We start from the raw sequence: 16,758 nt of genomic DNA on the forward strand, positions 1-16,758 counted from the left end.
GTGTGTGCTAAAGGAATGGCGGTGTGCCTGTGGTACACGGGGCTCCTTCCTGTTCAGCTTCATGGAGACTGTGGCTAAGGAGACACCCACCCCACCCACGGTGATGATGTATGTCACCACAGCGCATGAAGTGTGCTTGCCAGTGAGTATGAGCTCTCCCTGACTAAAGAGCACCTCTCCCTCTACAGGTCACTCGCTGAGGAGTCTACGGTTACCCCAGTGACTTTGTTTCTGCTGTATTAAAATACAGGGGTCAGGGGCTCCCGCGAACTCTTCTGGAGAGAGATGTGGCCCTAGCCAGTGATTGGAAGGAGCTGGGACTTGCAAACAATGTGACTTTGCACAAGGGGCCCACACATGAGCCACTTCCTTCCTTCACCATAGCAGAGAGCTTCCGTTTTCACACTTCCTTTGTAGGCCTGGCTGTCCCGGAACTCACTCTGTACACCAGGCTGGCCTCAAACTCAGAGATCCGTCTGCCTCTGCCTCCCAAGTGCTGAGATTAAAGGCGTGCACCACCACTGCCTGCCTGCCTTTTGCTTTTGAGAAACAAAAGTTCGCCATATTGCTATTAAATGGTCACACTGGCACGTAGGGGCAACACAGCTGTCAGTGGGAGTTGGCGCTCACGAGAGCTAATGAGTGGGAGTGTCAGGGCGGAGTGGTTCCTCTGAGCCAGCGCTGGGCTGTGTCACCACTGCCTTCGCCTTCCAGATGGGACTCTAAGATACCTGATGCTAGCAGACTCCCACACCAACAATCACGACCCGGAATGGATTTAAACAATCCAACCGATATCTTTCTGCTTTATTCACTATTCAGAGCAGATCTGTGGAGATGTAAGGACTCTTACAGCGGTCAAGACAGGAAGATTTTCAACCCTTGATGGCTACTTTCTGTCGTTCTTGAGGTCAACAAACGGCAGTCTGATAAGAAAAGTCCCACTGCCTGGGGCTGCTCATCGCAGCTGTTTCTGCTTCTAGCCTCTGGCTACAAGCCGGGTGATGTTAATTCAACCCCACAGCCCACTTTCTTTCATCTGCTCATGCCTCAGGAAAGGTTTTATCCCCATTTTACAGGTGAATAGCTGAGGTTGGCAGAGGCTGCATCAACCCTAGATCTCAAAGCTAGCAAGAACTGGTAGGGTGGGGATTTGAACCTCTAACCGCCCAAACTAGCAATTTCTCTAGCAGCCTAGTGGCACTAGGAAATTGGCTCCAGTGAGTCTGTCATCCACACCCAGCTCAAAAAGTTTCTGTTGAGCTGGGCGGTGGTGGTGCACACCTGTAATCCCAGCACTCTGGGAGGCAGAGGCAGGCGGATCTCTGAGTTTGAGGCCAGCCTGGTCTACAGAGTGAGTTCCAGGACAGCCGGGGCTACACAGAGAAACCCTGTCTCAAAAAAAAAAAAAAAAAAAAAAAAAGAAAAGAAAAAAAAACCCAGAATAAAAAAACCCGAAAAAACAAACAAACAAACAAACAAACAAAAACAAACAAAAAACCCAAAAATGTTTCTGATGGTTGGAGAGTTACAGCATACAGAATTGTATGGCCTTTGGCTGACGGGGCAGAGAGGCCTCTGTGAGGTGACAGACTAGTACCCAGCCTTTACATTTCCTGCAGTGTTCTCACTGTGTGACCCTGGCTTCCTTTTGGAATGGGCTCATTATGATAGAGATGTCATCAAAGAAGCAAGATTCCTGCGCACACCTTACAATCATAGGAACAATCTTTCCGATTTCCAGACACGGGTGGTCATGACATTTAAAAGGCCCTGGCTTCTCTAGTTGGAATCACTGCAGCTGGGATCCTGTCTGGGCTGTCAGGGACGCTGTGGGGTCTCAGGCAGCTCCCTCTAGCACTAGGGCCGCTTCTGGCTCTCTAAAGGCAACCTGCAGGTCTCAGAAGGCAGGAGGGAGATGCAGGTGCCTGGGGGATGACACACCATCCCCTTGAAGACCAGGAGGAAGCCAGACAGCTCAACTGGCATCCAGGACCAACATCTTCCCCAGGTGACAGTGAGAGGCAGAAAGGGAGAGGCAGTCCACCCACCTCCAGGTAACCTAAGTCCCTCTTAAAACTAACACCAGGGTGAGCCAGGCACTGGTGGCGCACGCCTTTAATCCCAGCCCTTGGGAGGCAGAGGCAGGCAGATCTCTGAGTTCAAGGCCAACTTTGTCTATAGAGAGAGTTCTGGGACAACCAGGGCCACACAGAGAAACCCTGTCTCAAGAAAACAAAAACCTTCCAGGGTGTGGTTTACCAATCCCAGTCTTCATAACCTCATTGTTCTTTGGAAGGTTCTCTTCCCACCCAACCCTCTATCCAGGTACCTCAGCCACAGCAAGTGCCCTAAAACTTAGTGTTCTCTGAGGCATTATTCATGAGGCACAGTGACTTCTCAGAGCTGTTATATTTTCTCCACAGTTCTGTAAAGAGAGAACCAACTTGGACAGGGATTATAATATGTCTTCTTTGTCTCCATGTTCCAGTACACAGCAAAGGTCAGATAAATGTCTGCAAGTCAGCTGTCCTGACAACCACGAAGGAAGTAGGGGGAATGCTGACCTGTAAAGACAGCCGCAGCTTTTCAAAGTTTTCTTCCAACTCCTTCTTCTCAAACTCATGGGTAGACATCAATTCTGGGAAGAAGAAAGACAATCGCTTTCAAGTCGCTAAATGGGCCTTTCGTTTTTCTTTTTTTTTTCTTTCTTTCGGGGGTTTTTTTTTTTTTTTTTTTTTTTTTTTTTTTTTTTTTTTTGGTTTTTGGTTTTTGGTTTTTGGAGACAGGGTTTCTCTGTGTGGTCCTGGCTGTCCTGGAACTCACTCTGTAGACCAGGCTGGCCTCGAACTCAGAAATCCGCCTGCCTCTGCCTCCCAGGTGCTGGGATTAAAGGCGTGCGCCACCACCGCCTGGCTCCTTTCTTTTGAAAAGCATAAAAACAATACTGTTTGGTCCAGAGGAGGACACATGACTTCCAGTAGCGATGGATGGCTACAGGAGACTCCAGGATTCCTCTGCTCATGTGAAATTGGCTGTGATGGGACTGTGAATTTTGAGAGAAAGGAAGAGATGATTAGGAGACAGAGCTGTGGGGGGAGGGGGTAAGGGGATGGGAAGGAGAAAGAAAAGAGGGAGAAAATATGCCCAAGTTCTTCTGCGTCCTGCACAATCTGGGCCCTGTGAGAACCTCTGTGCACAGCATTGGCTGGATGCCCCACCTTTCCTAATGGTGAAACAGTTGACTTCTGTCCCCAGCATCCGCCCTCCCTGCTTTCAAAGCCTCTGCCCAAGGCTGAGGAAGGAGCGTTCCACTTGAGTTCGCGCTGTGGATAAGGAATCAGTGCTGTGTCACCAGGGCATCCCGGTGGCCTCTGGGCCACACCCTGAGGACTAGAGATCCCAGGATCTGCTTGGATAAAAATCAGCTATAAGACACTTGGCCAGAAGGAAAGGATGGCTGCTCTGCTATTTCTAGGGGGTGTGCAGAGGGGGTTGGATTACTCTGCCCTGTGAAAGGCCTCGACCCAGCAATAACTGATAAGTTACACAGTTGAAAATGATGTAGGTGTTAAGCCAATGTAGTCTGTTCCCCTCCAGACGGAAGAGTCTTATTAGCCGGAAGTTGATATCATCCTGCCTAGACCAGCGATTTGTTTTTGTGGTATGATTAGAAGGGTGAACTGCCTCCTTAATTGGCCTGGATCCCTTTCTTGGAATAAGAGAGGCCCGGAGAGCAACAATTGCCATCTGGGTTGCCATGAGCTATAATTAGGAAAATCTCTGTGATTTTCTAATCTGTGTGGTCTCCACCAGCTCAAAACTTTAATGGCGTCTAGAACTTTGCAAGCCAAAGTTTATACCTGTGAAAAAAATAGTTTGTGTTGATTTCATTGACATTTTTTTTATATTTATATTGTGTATGAGAGTTTGCATACATGTATGTATGTGTACCATGCGTGTGCCTAGTGTCCAAGGAGGTCAGCAGAACTGGAGTTATAATACAGAGTTGGGAGCTATCATGTGGGTGCTGGCCACTGAAACTGAGTCCTCTGCAGAAATCAACAAGTGCTCTTAACCACTGAACGGTCTCTTCAGCCCCTGATTTTATTGACTTTATATGAATTGGCCTTCTGGTCTACTTGCCTCTGTATATGATTAGTTTTAGTGGTTACTGAGATCATCACCATATTACAATGAATGTTAAAGTCCTATCATATAGACCACATTATCTCAGCATCATATATAATTCAAAGGCCTGGGATGTGGTATCAAAGCAAGACTTATTTTGTCACAACAAAAAAATCTACCAGGCTTAATGTGTGGAAATACAGGGGGAAGATGTGTGGGGGAATACCATCGTTTATGGAATCCATACTTCAAAGTCCCAAAGGCACCGTGCCTCACTGCTAGAGGGTCCCAACACTCTGAGGGACCAGGACATCAAATACCATTGCTGACTACACAATATTGGCTTCCTATAATACATTTCTTCATTTCAAGGTCACAGAACTCTGTCCTGTCTGCTCTCTAAAGTGATTCTTCTCCATTCCTGCTGCATATTAGTGTTTTGGAAAGCCCTGATGAGTGGAATGAACTAAGTTAGGTTTTTGGAGTTTAGGATCTACATGCCAGTTGTCTAAAGACAGTGGTGGGTTGTGAGGTCACTTTGAGCTTGTAGCTGAGGGTAGGGACTCAGGTGCTGAGCTGAGTCGGGTCTCAAGATACATTCCTCTCTTGTCTCCACTTTGGGCTTATGCGGAAGAGTCTTAAAAGAGATGATGGGGATACTGTACAGTGAGTTTGTTGTTAAAAAGACTGTTTTTAAACAATAAAAAGTATCTGGGCCAGGTGGTGGTGGCACGTGACTTTATTTTTATCATTGGAAGAGGAAGAGGGATCTCTGTGAGTTCAAGGCCAGCCTGGTCTATAGATCTAGTTCAAGGACAGCCAGGGCTACACAGAGAAACCCTGTCTCAAAACAACAACAACAACAAGAAAAACAACAACAACAAGAGTCTGTAGACTTACATTTGCTTCATGATTATTGTGGACAAGGAGTCACACTCCAGAGATACTGCTACTGCCTGTGAACACCCCAAAGGTACTTAATCTTATCAAGGCCTTAAGCAGGAAAAGACCTAAACTGTCTTTGCCTATAGAAGAATGGCCCCGAGTCTGACTCCATATTGAGTCACCCAAGGGTCTCTAAAACATCTCATGTCCTCATTGCACGAGGACTCAAGGCTGGTAAGAACTTTAAGGGGATTTTAAAATTGACTCAAGGTTCTGATAACTCCTTTGGAGGAGAGAAAGAGAGGCCTAGATCGGCTGGGGCTAGAACCCGGGGTCTGCCGTGCGCTAGGCACTCCCTAGTCCTGCCTGACGCCTTAATTTCTATTTCTTCTTCTCACAGGAATGAACACAAAGCTCACAGTAGGACGAAAGTGGGGGTCCTTGGCTCTGCTGCCAGCGGGGCTCAGCTCGCCCATGTTTCCCCGCCACACGCAGCCTGGTACATACCTTGGACTTTGTGGTCGTGGTCATCCTGAAGGATGGTGATGGCGACCGTGTGGTTATTTTCCATCTCCAGCAGGGCAGCCTCGTGGCTGGCAGTGATGTCTTCCACCTGAAGGAAAGGCACGGTCACTGGTCATCCAGAGAGCGGGGGGTGGGGGTGGGGTGGGGTGGGAGTCGGGGGATGGCTGTCAGGAATATCCATGCTGATTGGAAAATATAGGTCCAACTTAATGGGAAGAGAGTCGGTGGCCCCACCAGAGACAAGTCACTCTGCTGGAGTGACAGACACTCCTGGTCTAGTACCAAGGCAAAATCAGGATTTGCAGGTGACATGGTATTTCCTGGAGTCAGTGCCACAGCCTGGCTCACTGCAGAAAGGTACAAGTTCCACGTGGCTGGGCAGTGGTGGCACACGCCTTTAATCCCAGAACTCCAGAGGCAGAGGCAGGCAGATCTCCGAGTTCAAGGCTAGCCTGGTCTATAGCATGAGTTCTAGGACAACCTCAGCTGCTGCACAGAGAAATCCTGCTTCAAACTGCCCCCTTCCAAAAAAAGATGTTCCACACAGTAAGGCCTGGCCCGGCTACCTCTGTAGAGCCCTGGGCCACCCCATCACAGGCTCTTCCTTTACCCTGAGAGGTAGTGATAGGGCGGCAAGAAGAGTCCTCCATGCCTCCTCTCAGGGTTTCCCAGTGCCACGTGAGTGGGAGCTAACCCACTCTACCCTCATGAGGTAGGCATTTCTATGCCCATTTTGCAGATAAAAAAAACTGAGGCTTAGGTTTAGCACATTTCACCCAACAGCTAGAAAGTGGCAGAGATAAGCAGGGTCCCCAGCTCTGCCTGACCCCAATGGTGCTGCTCTCTCAGATACATGACACGGCGACAGCCTCCTCCCAAGGTACCGTCAGCAAGTGTACCTTCTGGACCCTCTCCCCGGGTCCCAGGTGAGGCCAGCAGGCTCTCACAGGTCCCCTGCATCAAGGTCCCAGATTGCCACCTGCTGGGCCTCTCCCCTGGCAGGCAGCTTGGAGCTGCTCCCTGGAAGGGTTTTTCACTCTCGCTGGTGCCGCCTGCCCCACTTGCTTCTGGTGTCACTTTTGGTTTTCCGTGCTGGCGACTGAACCCAGGTCCTTGCACACGCTTGGTCAATGAGCCTCATTTTTCATACTTTCTGAATCCTTTGCCCAAAGGCTGTACTGCCTACAGTGTTTACTGCTTATTTATTTATTTATTTATTTATTTATTTATTTATTTATTTAAGTTTTTTCGAGACAGGGTTTCTCTGTGTAGCCCTGGCTGTCCTGGAACTCTCTCTGTAGAGCAAGCTGGCCTAGAACTCAGCAATCCGCCTGCCTCTGCCTCCCAGAGTGCTGGGATTAATGGCGTGCGCCACCACTACTGGACCTGCAAGTGGTTCTTTTTGATCCATCATTACCTTCAATCTGTTTACTGTTTGCAAAATTCATTTCTGTCATGGTTTTGACTTCAAACGTATGCCGCATTGAAGTGATTGCCCCGGATAACTCTCTCCCCATCATGGCCTCTCCTAGACATAACACATGATATGATGCTTATCCAATCCTTTGTCAAGAATATCTTATACTGCCACCACACAGTGCAGTATGTATATTATACATGTACATCTGTCTACACGTATGTCTTCACATCTGAAATCAGTTTTTAAAAATATTATTTATTATTATGTCTAGGAGTACACTGTAGGTGTCTTCAGACACACCAGAAGAGAGCATGGGATCCCATTACAGATGCTTGTGAGCCACCATGTGGTTGCTGGGAATTGAATCAGGACCTCTGGAAGAGCAGTCAGTGCTCGTAATCATTGAGTCGTCTCTCCAGCCCCTGAAACCCGTTTTAACATTAACAAAAAATTCTGGAAGAAACCTGAAACACAAATCCTTTCTTGTTCTATGTTGCCTTACAAGTAAGTCAATAATTGAATGCATTTCATGACCGACAGTTGTGTTAAAACCCGACATTTTAAAACCACAAATCCAAAAAAAAACATGTGTCTAGATCCCAAGGACTTTGGTGGCCCAATTAAGGACACAAAGCTTCATGTTCTCTACACTACAGAAGGAAGATATGTTCTGTACAGTGAAGGAAGCCTGCCTTAATCAGCACCCAGGAGGGCAAGCAGGGGCATGCGCAGATAGGTAAGTGTGCAGTACCCAACAAGGCCATGAGAGGGCATTAGATCCCCCAGAGCAGGAGGTCGTGAGCCGCTCAAGGTGGAGGCACTCAGAACGGAATACAGGTCCTCTGGCAGAGCATCGCTAACCACTGAGCAGCCTCTCTCCAGCCCACAATGTATTTTTACGTAAAACTTGTACCACTCAGACTCTTCATTGCTGTGACCATAGTCCGCAAGAACTCAGCCCGTGTGCTTGGCAACAAGGGTTTGCGGGGTGGTGTGTGTGTGTGTCCACCTCACAGTGGACAGGAAACAGAAAGGAAGAGGTCTTCAAAGACGTGCACTATGGCCTACTTCCTTTAGCTAGACTCCAGCCACTGAAGTATCCACCACTGCCTTTTCTTATTTGTTTATATTATGTATATGATGTTTTCCGGCATGCATGTCTGCGCGCTGTGTACATGCAATACCGAAGGAGGCCAGAAGAGGGCGTTTGATCCCTGGAACTGGAGTTACAGAGAGATGTGAGCGGCCCTGCGCCCACTGGGAACTGAACAAGATTCTCTGGAAGAGCAACCGGTGCTCTTAAGCACCAAGCCACCTCCCCAGCGCCTATTTATTTTATTTTTATTTGTATGTATGTGCACGTGTCTGTGTGTGGGTATAAGCAGAAGGAGGCCTCGGTCGCCTGGAGCTGATATTACACGTGTACAAGCTGCCTGATCTGGGTGCCGGGGCGTGGAACTCGGGTCCTCAGCTCTTAAGCCCCTCCCACCCGTTCTCAAACCAATCAAGTGTTTGGCACAGGAGACACTGGGAGACATTTCGAATCTCAACAGTAACGACAAGGGGTTGATTCCCATTAGGAATAATCTCATTTTGTGGGAAACTTTACCTCTCGCGTGGTGCCTACCGCCACCACACCCATCCTGCCCCCTCCCCTCCAGTGCTGGGGACAAATTAGCTTTGTTTGTGTTTGGCAAATATTTTACTGCAGTCCTTCTCAACTTCCTAATACAGCTCCTCATGCTGCGGATACCGCCCCCCCCAACCATGACATCATTGTGTTGTTACTGCATAAGTATAATTTTGCTACTATTATGAATCATAATGTAAATATCTGAAATGCAGGATTTCTGGTATGTGAGCCCTGTGAAAGAGTCCTTCAACTCCAAAGAGTCATGACCCATGAGTTGAAAACCACTTCTCTACCATGAAGTGGTTCCTAGTCTCTCTCTCTCTCTCTCTCTCTCTCTCTCTCTCTCTCTCTCTCTCTCCTCCCCCTCTTCCTTCTCCTCTTTCTCCTCCCTCCCTCCCTCTCTTTTCTCCTCTTCCTCCTCTTCTTCCTCTTCTTCCTCTCTCTCTCTCTCCCTCCCTCTTTCTGTTATGAATTGTCATCTTTTAAAACAGGGAAATCACTGGACAGAGCCAGCAGGCAGCGCACAGCAGTGTCCCTGACAGCATGGACCTGGAGCCAGCATGGCTCTCTGTGGGCTGGGCATTCTTGCTTAAAGTGAACTGAGCCTCCGTTCTGAACTCAGGGCTCAGAGCTAAGAATCCACTCTGAGGAGAAGCTGACCAGAGCAGTATTCAACCACCCAGTTCCTGGTCATATGAGCTTCGAGCAGAATTTTTGTCTAAAACCTTTCCGTCTGAAGGGGGAAAAATGGTTAAACAGAGGGGTTGGAGAGATGGCTCTGTTCATAAGAGCATTCCCTGCTCTTGGAGAAGTCTTTAGTTCACTGTGCAGCATCCACACCAGGCAGTTCACAACTGCCTATAACTTCAGGTCTAGGGGATCAGACGCCCTCCTCTGGTCTCTGCAGGTATCAGTATGCACAATAGCACATAAACACACTTAGGCACACACATATATACATAAAAATTAAATCTTTAAAAAAGGAAAAGGTTTTCCTTTCTGCTCCACTAAAAATGTCGGTTAAACCCACAACACTGTCTGTAAAAGATAAGAGGTGCATTATTATTTAGGGGCATGGTATTGACACAGCCCCGTGTAAATGAAATAGCTTTTGCTGGCCCTTGGTGGGATTTAGTCTCTCACCCAAACGTCTATGGGAAGTTTCAGAAAAGAGGGATAGACAGAAAGACTAAATGCCAGAAGAATCCATGTGTCTCTGGTGGTAAATTCGACCCAACCGGCGATAGGGTATTATGTCTGCAGCCAGGGTGTGTGCCTTGGTGGACGGCAGGTCTTTAATTTAGTGCTGAGGGATTTCTGTGTTCATTATGACAAGGCTGATGTAAGAGCATGTCATGCCCATCTCAGCCTCTGGGAGGTGCTTTTACGAATGAAGTATTGACCTCCAAACTCCAACGAGTCATATGGAGTTAAAGGAATAACCATTATGTTCAGAAAGAATTCAATGGTTTATTTTTTGAATGGAGCGTCACATACTCTATATTTTCTCATTAAACTCGAACCAGATTAAACCCGTGAGCTACAGTTTGAATAACCCCTTGCTCCTCAGTAATTTAGGTTTCATATCTCTTTGTGACTTTAAAGAACGCTCCCTCAGGTAGGAAAGGGTGCTGTCCACTGAAGAGCATCCTTTCTCCCGCCAGTGAGTAATCTCTTTGGCTTCTCTTCCTCTGGTACCAGGCTGCTCAGGGCAAGGGCTCACAGAAACGAACAACCAGTAGGAAAGCTCAGTCTGAGGAGAGGTCAAAATCCTCTGAAGATATTTGCATGGGTTTAGACCAGTTTCCCCATAGGAAACAAAAGATGATTTAATGTACTGTAGGTGACAAAATCAGAGGAAAAGATCTTCCTTTGCCAGCCTGTGGCAAGTGTGGTGGTTTGAAGGAGAAACATCTCCCAGAGGCTCACATAATTGATCACTTTGCCCTGGGTTGGTGGAAGTGTTTGAGGAGGATTAGGAGGTGGAGCCTTGCTGGAGGAAGTACGTCACTGGGGGTGGGCTTTGAGCATCTGTAGTTTTGCCTCACTTCCGGTTCATTCTCATTCTCATTCTGTTTCTTTTTCTTTTTTTCTTTTTGGTTTTTCGGGACAGGGTTTCTCTGTGTAGCCTTGGCTGTCCTGGAACTCACTCTGTAGACCAGGCTAGCCTCGAACTCAGAAATCCGCCTGCCTCTGCCTCCCAGAGTGCTGGGATTAAAGGCGTGTGCCCCCACCACCGGGCCATTCTCTGTTTCATGTGTACCGCTAAGGATGTGAGCTCTCAGCTTCCGTCGACGTCCATCTTGCCTGCTATTTTCTGTGTGCCTTTCCTGCCATGATAAGGCTATTGTTTCTGGCACCATAAGATAAAATTTGTCTTCCATCGGCTGTTTCCATAGCAACAGGAAAACAACCAATTTAACAAGCTTCTGCTGGCTGATGATCTTTCTGGGTTGGCTAGAACCTTAGACGCAGCCCGCTTAGACCACAGCCTCCTACCTTCTGCCTGCTTCACGGGGATAGGATCCCTGGCTCTTCCATGGAGGAGGCTATCTTCACCCCACTTGTTTGGTGAAACATCTGTTCCCTGGAGCTGCAGTCGGCTTGCTAGTCTGTCAGCGGGGCTGGGTGCAGAGGCACCACGGGTGGAGAGCTGTCTCTCAGATGAGCAAAGATGGAGTTATAGGCTTTACTTTTAGCCACCTGCCAGACGCGATTAACTGGGGCTTTGGTAATTCACTTAGAGAATGGAGTATCACGTTATGGTTTTCTCATTAAACTCAAACCAGATTCAACTCCCATTTGCCCCACCCCAGACGCATATCCTCATTCGAGGAGCCAGAGGGAGCCAGCCTGGGCTTAAACCCTCCACCTCGCTCCTGCTAGCTTCTTTTTCTACTAGCCAGGAGCGCACCCCACTATGTCACCCTGCCTGTTTCCTAGCTGCTAGCCCAGCGCAGGCAGCAGCCTGTTCGGAAGCGTCCAGGATGACTCCATCTGGTTCCCAGCGTGGCCTTCTCTTCAGCTTGAGGGTGGGTGTCCCGGAGGACCCCCATCTCTCCTGCATCATCTCTACTTAGCACAGGGTCTCCTGTGCCAGACCGCGAGGTCCCGGGCCTCATTCTGTTTGTGTAGACTATCTTCTCCTGCGGCGAGGATGGAGCTGGCTGGGTGGGCAGGTTAAAGAGATGTAATACAAGGTTGAGTGGTCTCTGCCTGTTCAATCTCCATGTCGGCGGGGGGGGGGGGAGGAGGGGGGCTGTGCCTGCTACTCGCCTGGCAAGGCTGAGTTTTTAAAGAAAATGGAGAAAGGGGGTTTGGTGAGTCAAGGGACTCCTGCTCATGCTTCATGCAACAGAATTCTGGTGGCTTACTGAACCCTGGGACTCTGTCTTCTCACCTGTAAAATGGGGATAGGAAGGGTGATGGAGTCAGGATACATCAAGCATTGAAAGTAGTGGCTGGTGCAGAGCCACGTTCATGTTTGCGAAGCTCCTCTGCCCATAAAGAATATGCCAAGAACAGATGACCAACAAGGGACAAGTGTAAAAGTGTAATCTTAGGCAAGTTCTCATTGAGAAGACCGGACCCGGAAGGATGGGAGGGAGCCATAGCGTCTGCAGGGACAGCATTGCAGACACAGGGTGCAGAGAAAGCCAGAATGAGGCTGGTGAGTGAGCCTAACCCCAAGCTCCGCTCCCTTCGCTGGTGCGGAGCTGCCCAAGCCAACTCACCTGTTCCTGGTGCTGGCAGCGCATGCGCAACAGCTGGTCCTGGTGCTCCGCCTGCAGACGCGCGCTCTCCGCCTGGAACTGCTGCTGCAGCCGCTCCTGCAGGTCCTGCACCTCGGCCTGCTGCTGCCAGCCCAACCTCCTCAGTTCCTCCTCGAACCTCCGCTCCAGCGCCTCCTTCTCCTTCTGCAGCTTCTCACACTTGGCGGTGTTGAAGGCTGCGGCCAAGCACAGAGACGCTTGCTTTAGCACCGTGGGGAGCAGACGCTGTGATCACTCACACAAAGACCTCCTGAGGCTTTCAAAAATAAAACTGAAATAGGAACCACTGGGTTCAAGAGCGTAACTCCCCACAAAAATCGGATTAAAGAAGTAAACAAATAGCTGGGTGTGGTGGCGCATGCCTATAATCCCAGCACTTGGGAGGCAGAGGCAGGCGGATTTCTGAGTTCGAGGCCAGCCTGGTCTACAGAGTGAGTTCCAGGACAGCCAGGGGTACACAGAAAAACCCTGTCTTGAAAAACCAAAAAGAAGAAGAAGAAGAAGAGGAGGAGGAGGAGGAGGAGGAGGAGGAGGAGGAAGAGGAAGAGGAAGTAAACCTAGAAATAAGTATTGTCATAAAAGACTCTTCACCTGAACCATTAAGGAGTTCATTCTATCCTACTGTGTGTCTCAATTCCTACTGATAACAGCTTATGTCCCCTTATTACTGACATTTGTTTCCAAGACTTGCTGGTACAAGCAAATACTACATATAACACAACAAGCATGGTCACTCATGTGTCGGGTCACTGTTCATTAGAATGCGAATGAATATGGGAATGGAAGGTCCGTGGCTTTTAAGACTTTGGGTGTCCCGCCACCCAGTGGTTGACGCTTTCTTTAAATATCACAGTTAATGATTAATAAACCTGTGACCACCAGGGGGCAGTGTGGCGCTTGAAAATATCCTGAGCGGGTGGGGTTGGGGGAAACACACTGCCTGGTATGGACTTACCTGCTTCTAGAATTCTTTTTGGTGAAAATGTTGAGGTAAAATAAAAGGTGTGGCTGTAAAGCAAGGTCTGAGATGTGCACAGAGGGAGAATAAGCCACCGGCGGCCTGGCCTGTCACATTCCCAGACATCCCTGGTAGCCGTTCTAGAGCGCTGTGGCCTGGCTCCGAGAAAATGGGAGTGGGCACTTGCATTCTTGCCTCTCGCCTAGATACAGACTGCTGCTCCCAGAGGCCCTACTATGCATCTAGTAGGTAGCCCTACTATGTGCCGTCGAGTAGGCAGCAAAGAGCAGGAAGTGTAACTAGCTAGTCCAAGGTGAAAGGCCAGGTCCTCTTCAGCAGAGCCAGGAGCACGGACAACCTCTGTTACAACTACAACGTCTCTGAGGTGAGACCAGGCTTTGGTGACTCCAGCTTCTCAAAGTCATCTGCCTGCTCTGAGCTTAATGTCAGCCAAAGAAGGTCGGGTGCGTTGCGCGCTCAGACTTTGTTACTGCTTGAGTCAGAAATATCTCCCGCAGGCTCAGGTTTTGCATAGTGTTCTCGGTCTAGCTCCGCTATTTTGGGAGGCTGTAGAGTCTTTAGGAGGTGGCAGAAGCTAGTCACCAGGTGTCACTGAAAGCTATATCTGACCTCCACTTCCTGTCTTGGCATCACGTGGCTCTCCTACTGAGCTGGGTCATCGCAGAGCACGGCCTTATGCTCACTGTAGAGGCAGACATTTTGCTTTATTTATTTCCACTTTACAATTTTCATGGGTATAGGTGGTTTTCCTGCATGCGGGTCTGTGTACCACTCGAGTGCCTGGGGCTTGCAGAAGCTAGAAGAGGCATCCGGTCCCTAGAGGTCGAGTTACAGAGTGTGAGCTGCCGTGTGGGTGCTGGGAAATGAACCTGGGTCTTCTGTAAGAGCAGTGAGTGCTCTTAACCGCTGAGCCATCTTTCCAGCCCTGGGTGTGCCATTTTGTTAGAATTTCCTCACAAACCATATCCCCGAGGAGAGAAAGTTTCAATCACAGAGAAATGATCTATCCACTTATGAGAGCTGCATCTCAGGGATGCCCGGGGGACGGTAACAAGCCTGTGGTTCTTGCGTTTCAGGGGATGTGGGATGGAGAGATATACGGAAGAGCAGACACAAAGATAAAAATCCCAACTCTTTTAAAGTCTCCCGATAGCCATAAATGCTTTGTGTCGCTTAATCTGTTCTTTAAGAGGAACAAGGGAGTGAGCCGATGGTGGCCAGTCCTGTGTGAGACAGTAGCTGTGCTATAGGACAGGGGGGGATACCGACGTGATTTATGGGCAAAGTGGGGAAAAGAAAACTGATTTAAGGTGGTTTTAGGCTTCTGAAAAGAGAAACTATGTTTTCCAAATGAGAACTGGTAGCACAACATGCATCCCCAGGAAAGGGCTTCTGCAGATGTCTGTCTCTGCATGGGGCCTGCTCCTTCGCCCTGCCCATTTAATCTGGGTGCCCGACCTTTTAAAGGCATCTTGACGGCATCAATGTACATAACTAACTACCTTGGACTTTCTATGCCCAGACTGTGGAAGGGCCATCAATGGCTCCGTGTGGCCGAAGGCCTTGGCTATTTAACTGTGAAGATTCGCTCTGTAAGCGACCCAGGTTATATCCTTCTCCGCAATAATTGTGCCTTTTAGTAAGAGTGTTCACTCAAGGACAGAAAACCTTAAACTCTGGGCAACATTCACTTCGGGGCCCCTTTCACCAGGTGGAATGTTCCCCCTGTGTTTCAGAAAACAAGCTTCCTGAATCTAGTCTGGGATGATTTGTATATGCTTGGCCCAGGGCGTGGCACTATTAGGAAGAGTGTCACTGTGGGCGTGGGCTTTAAGACCCTCATCCTAGTAGTATTCTGTTAGCAGTCTTCAGATGAAGATGTAGAACTCTCAGCTCCTCCTGTACCGTGCCTGCCTGGATGCTGCCATGTTCCCACCTTGATGATAATGGACTGAACCTCTGAACCTGTAAGCCAGCCCCAATTAAATGCTGTTTTTCTAAGAGTTGCCTTGGTCATGGTATCTGTTCAGAGCAGTCAAACCCTAACTAGGACAAAAGTTAAGTAAGACACAGTCGTTTCCAATGCTTCACAGTTTACAGAGCCCTCATCCCACAACACATCACCACCAACTTAAGTCTTCCACACCAAGGCTCCGGTGGCTGCATTCTCAGTTTACATAGATGGTTGAGAGGCCAAGCAGTTGCTAGAGAGTAAATTACTGTTTATTGAAGGTAACAGGTTCCCGGTCTTTCAGTCTTGCTCCTTTTTCCAGGCTGTTCAGTTCAATGTATGCCATAGGTCTTGGGGGACTCCTCTCTGACACGAGGCGTGTGTGTGTGTGTGTGTGTGTGTGCGCACGTGCGCGTGTTTATTCTCTTTAGTTTTACATGGAATGAAGGATTTGCATTTTTAAAACTTCAAAACCTAATTTTACCTGAGAGGCATGAATTTTCCCATCAACTAAATCTCAATGTCCCCATCTCTTCAAATATACCAAAGAACAGAGCAGACCGCATGACCTGCTCTCACCCACTAATGTTAGACACATCCACAGAAGAAACAAGGTATCCAGGTATCCAGGCAGTTAACAACAGTCTGAGAGTACATGCGTGCACACACGTATGTTGTATGGGGGTGTACATATATGCCATTAATTCTTATAATTGATTATATATGTACACATACATATATATGATTTAATATATATTGTCGATTTTTAGAGATTTATTTTCACTTCTAATTATGTATGTGCGTGTCTGTGTATGGGTGTGTATGTGTGTGTGTAGGCATGTGAGTGTGGCTGATTCTCTGCAGCCGGAGCTGGTTGTGAGATACCACATGGGAGCTGGGAATCAAATTGTGGCCCTCTGCAAGAACAGTGCATGTTCTTCACAGCTGAACCATCTCTCCAGCCCTGAGTGTGTACATCTCCGTAACAACAGTCTCACCAATATTAACGTTATTCATCCTAACAGAAATGTCCATTCAGTACTCTGGCTGAATTCCCGGCTGGGCTGCCAGGACCCCTCACTTAGAACACGGAGGCACCGAATTTAAGCAAGGCCAGCACGCTACTTCCTGCAGAGTGCAGGGTGAGCTGCTTGGAGAAGACGGGCTTTCTCCTGGGTAGCAAGCCTGGGCAAAGGTCTGCCTGGAGCACTCTCAGTCAGGATGCCTGGAGCACTCTCCTCTTCAGAGGGTGACTTTTCCAGCCGATGGTTTCACGTCAGCACTGCAAGACTAAGCAGAACATCCCCTATTGCTTTCATTACTGTGGGGGCTTCTCTGGGAAACCTACCTTCCTACCAACATGCAAGTGGCTCTAACTTCTGGTCACTGTCACAGAGTGGCCACTGAGAAGTGAGCTTCAACTGTCAAATGAAGGTGACATTTTATGGGAGTGGGGCCAGG

The 16,758-nt window shown here is 48.5% G+C and overlaps 1 protein-coding gene across 2 annotated transcripts in view; it reads right to left on the reverse strand.

Annotated features, from left to right (window-relative positions):
- The window catches only part of Mtus2 (microtubule associated scaffold protein 2), a 358,083-nt gene that overhangs the window by 8,025 nt on the left and 333,300 nt on the right, over window positions 1-16,758 (reverse strand). For both annotated transcript variants that reach the window (XM_052168367.1, XM_052168368.1), the window contains 3 exons: window positions 12,329-12,543; window positions 5,524-5,629; window positions 2,568-2,641 (listed from right to left, as the gene is read on the reverse strand). In XM_052168367.1, the coding sequence (XP_052024327.1) occupies window positions 2,568-2,641; window positions 5,524-5,629; window positions 12,329-12,543 (395 nt within the window). The remainder of the gene's footprint in view (window positions 1-2,567; window positions 2,642-5,523; window positions 5,630-12,328; window positions 12,544-16,758) is intronic.

The sequence above is a fragment of the Apodemus sylvaticus genome, chromosome 22 (genome assembly GCF_947179515.1).
Source record: "Apodemus sylvaticus chromosome 22, mApoSyl1.1, whole genome shotgun sequence".
Taxonomy (NCBI): domain Eukaryota; kingdom Metazoa; phylum Chordata; class Mammalia; order Rodentia; family Muridae; genus Apodemus; species Apodemus sylvaticus.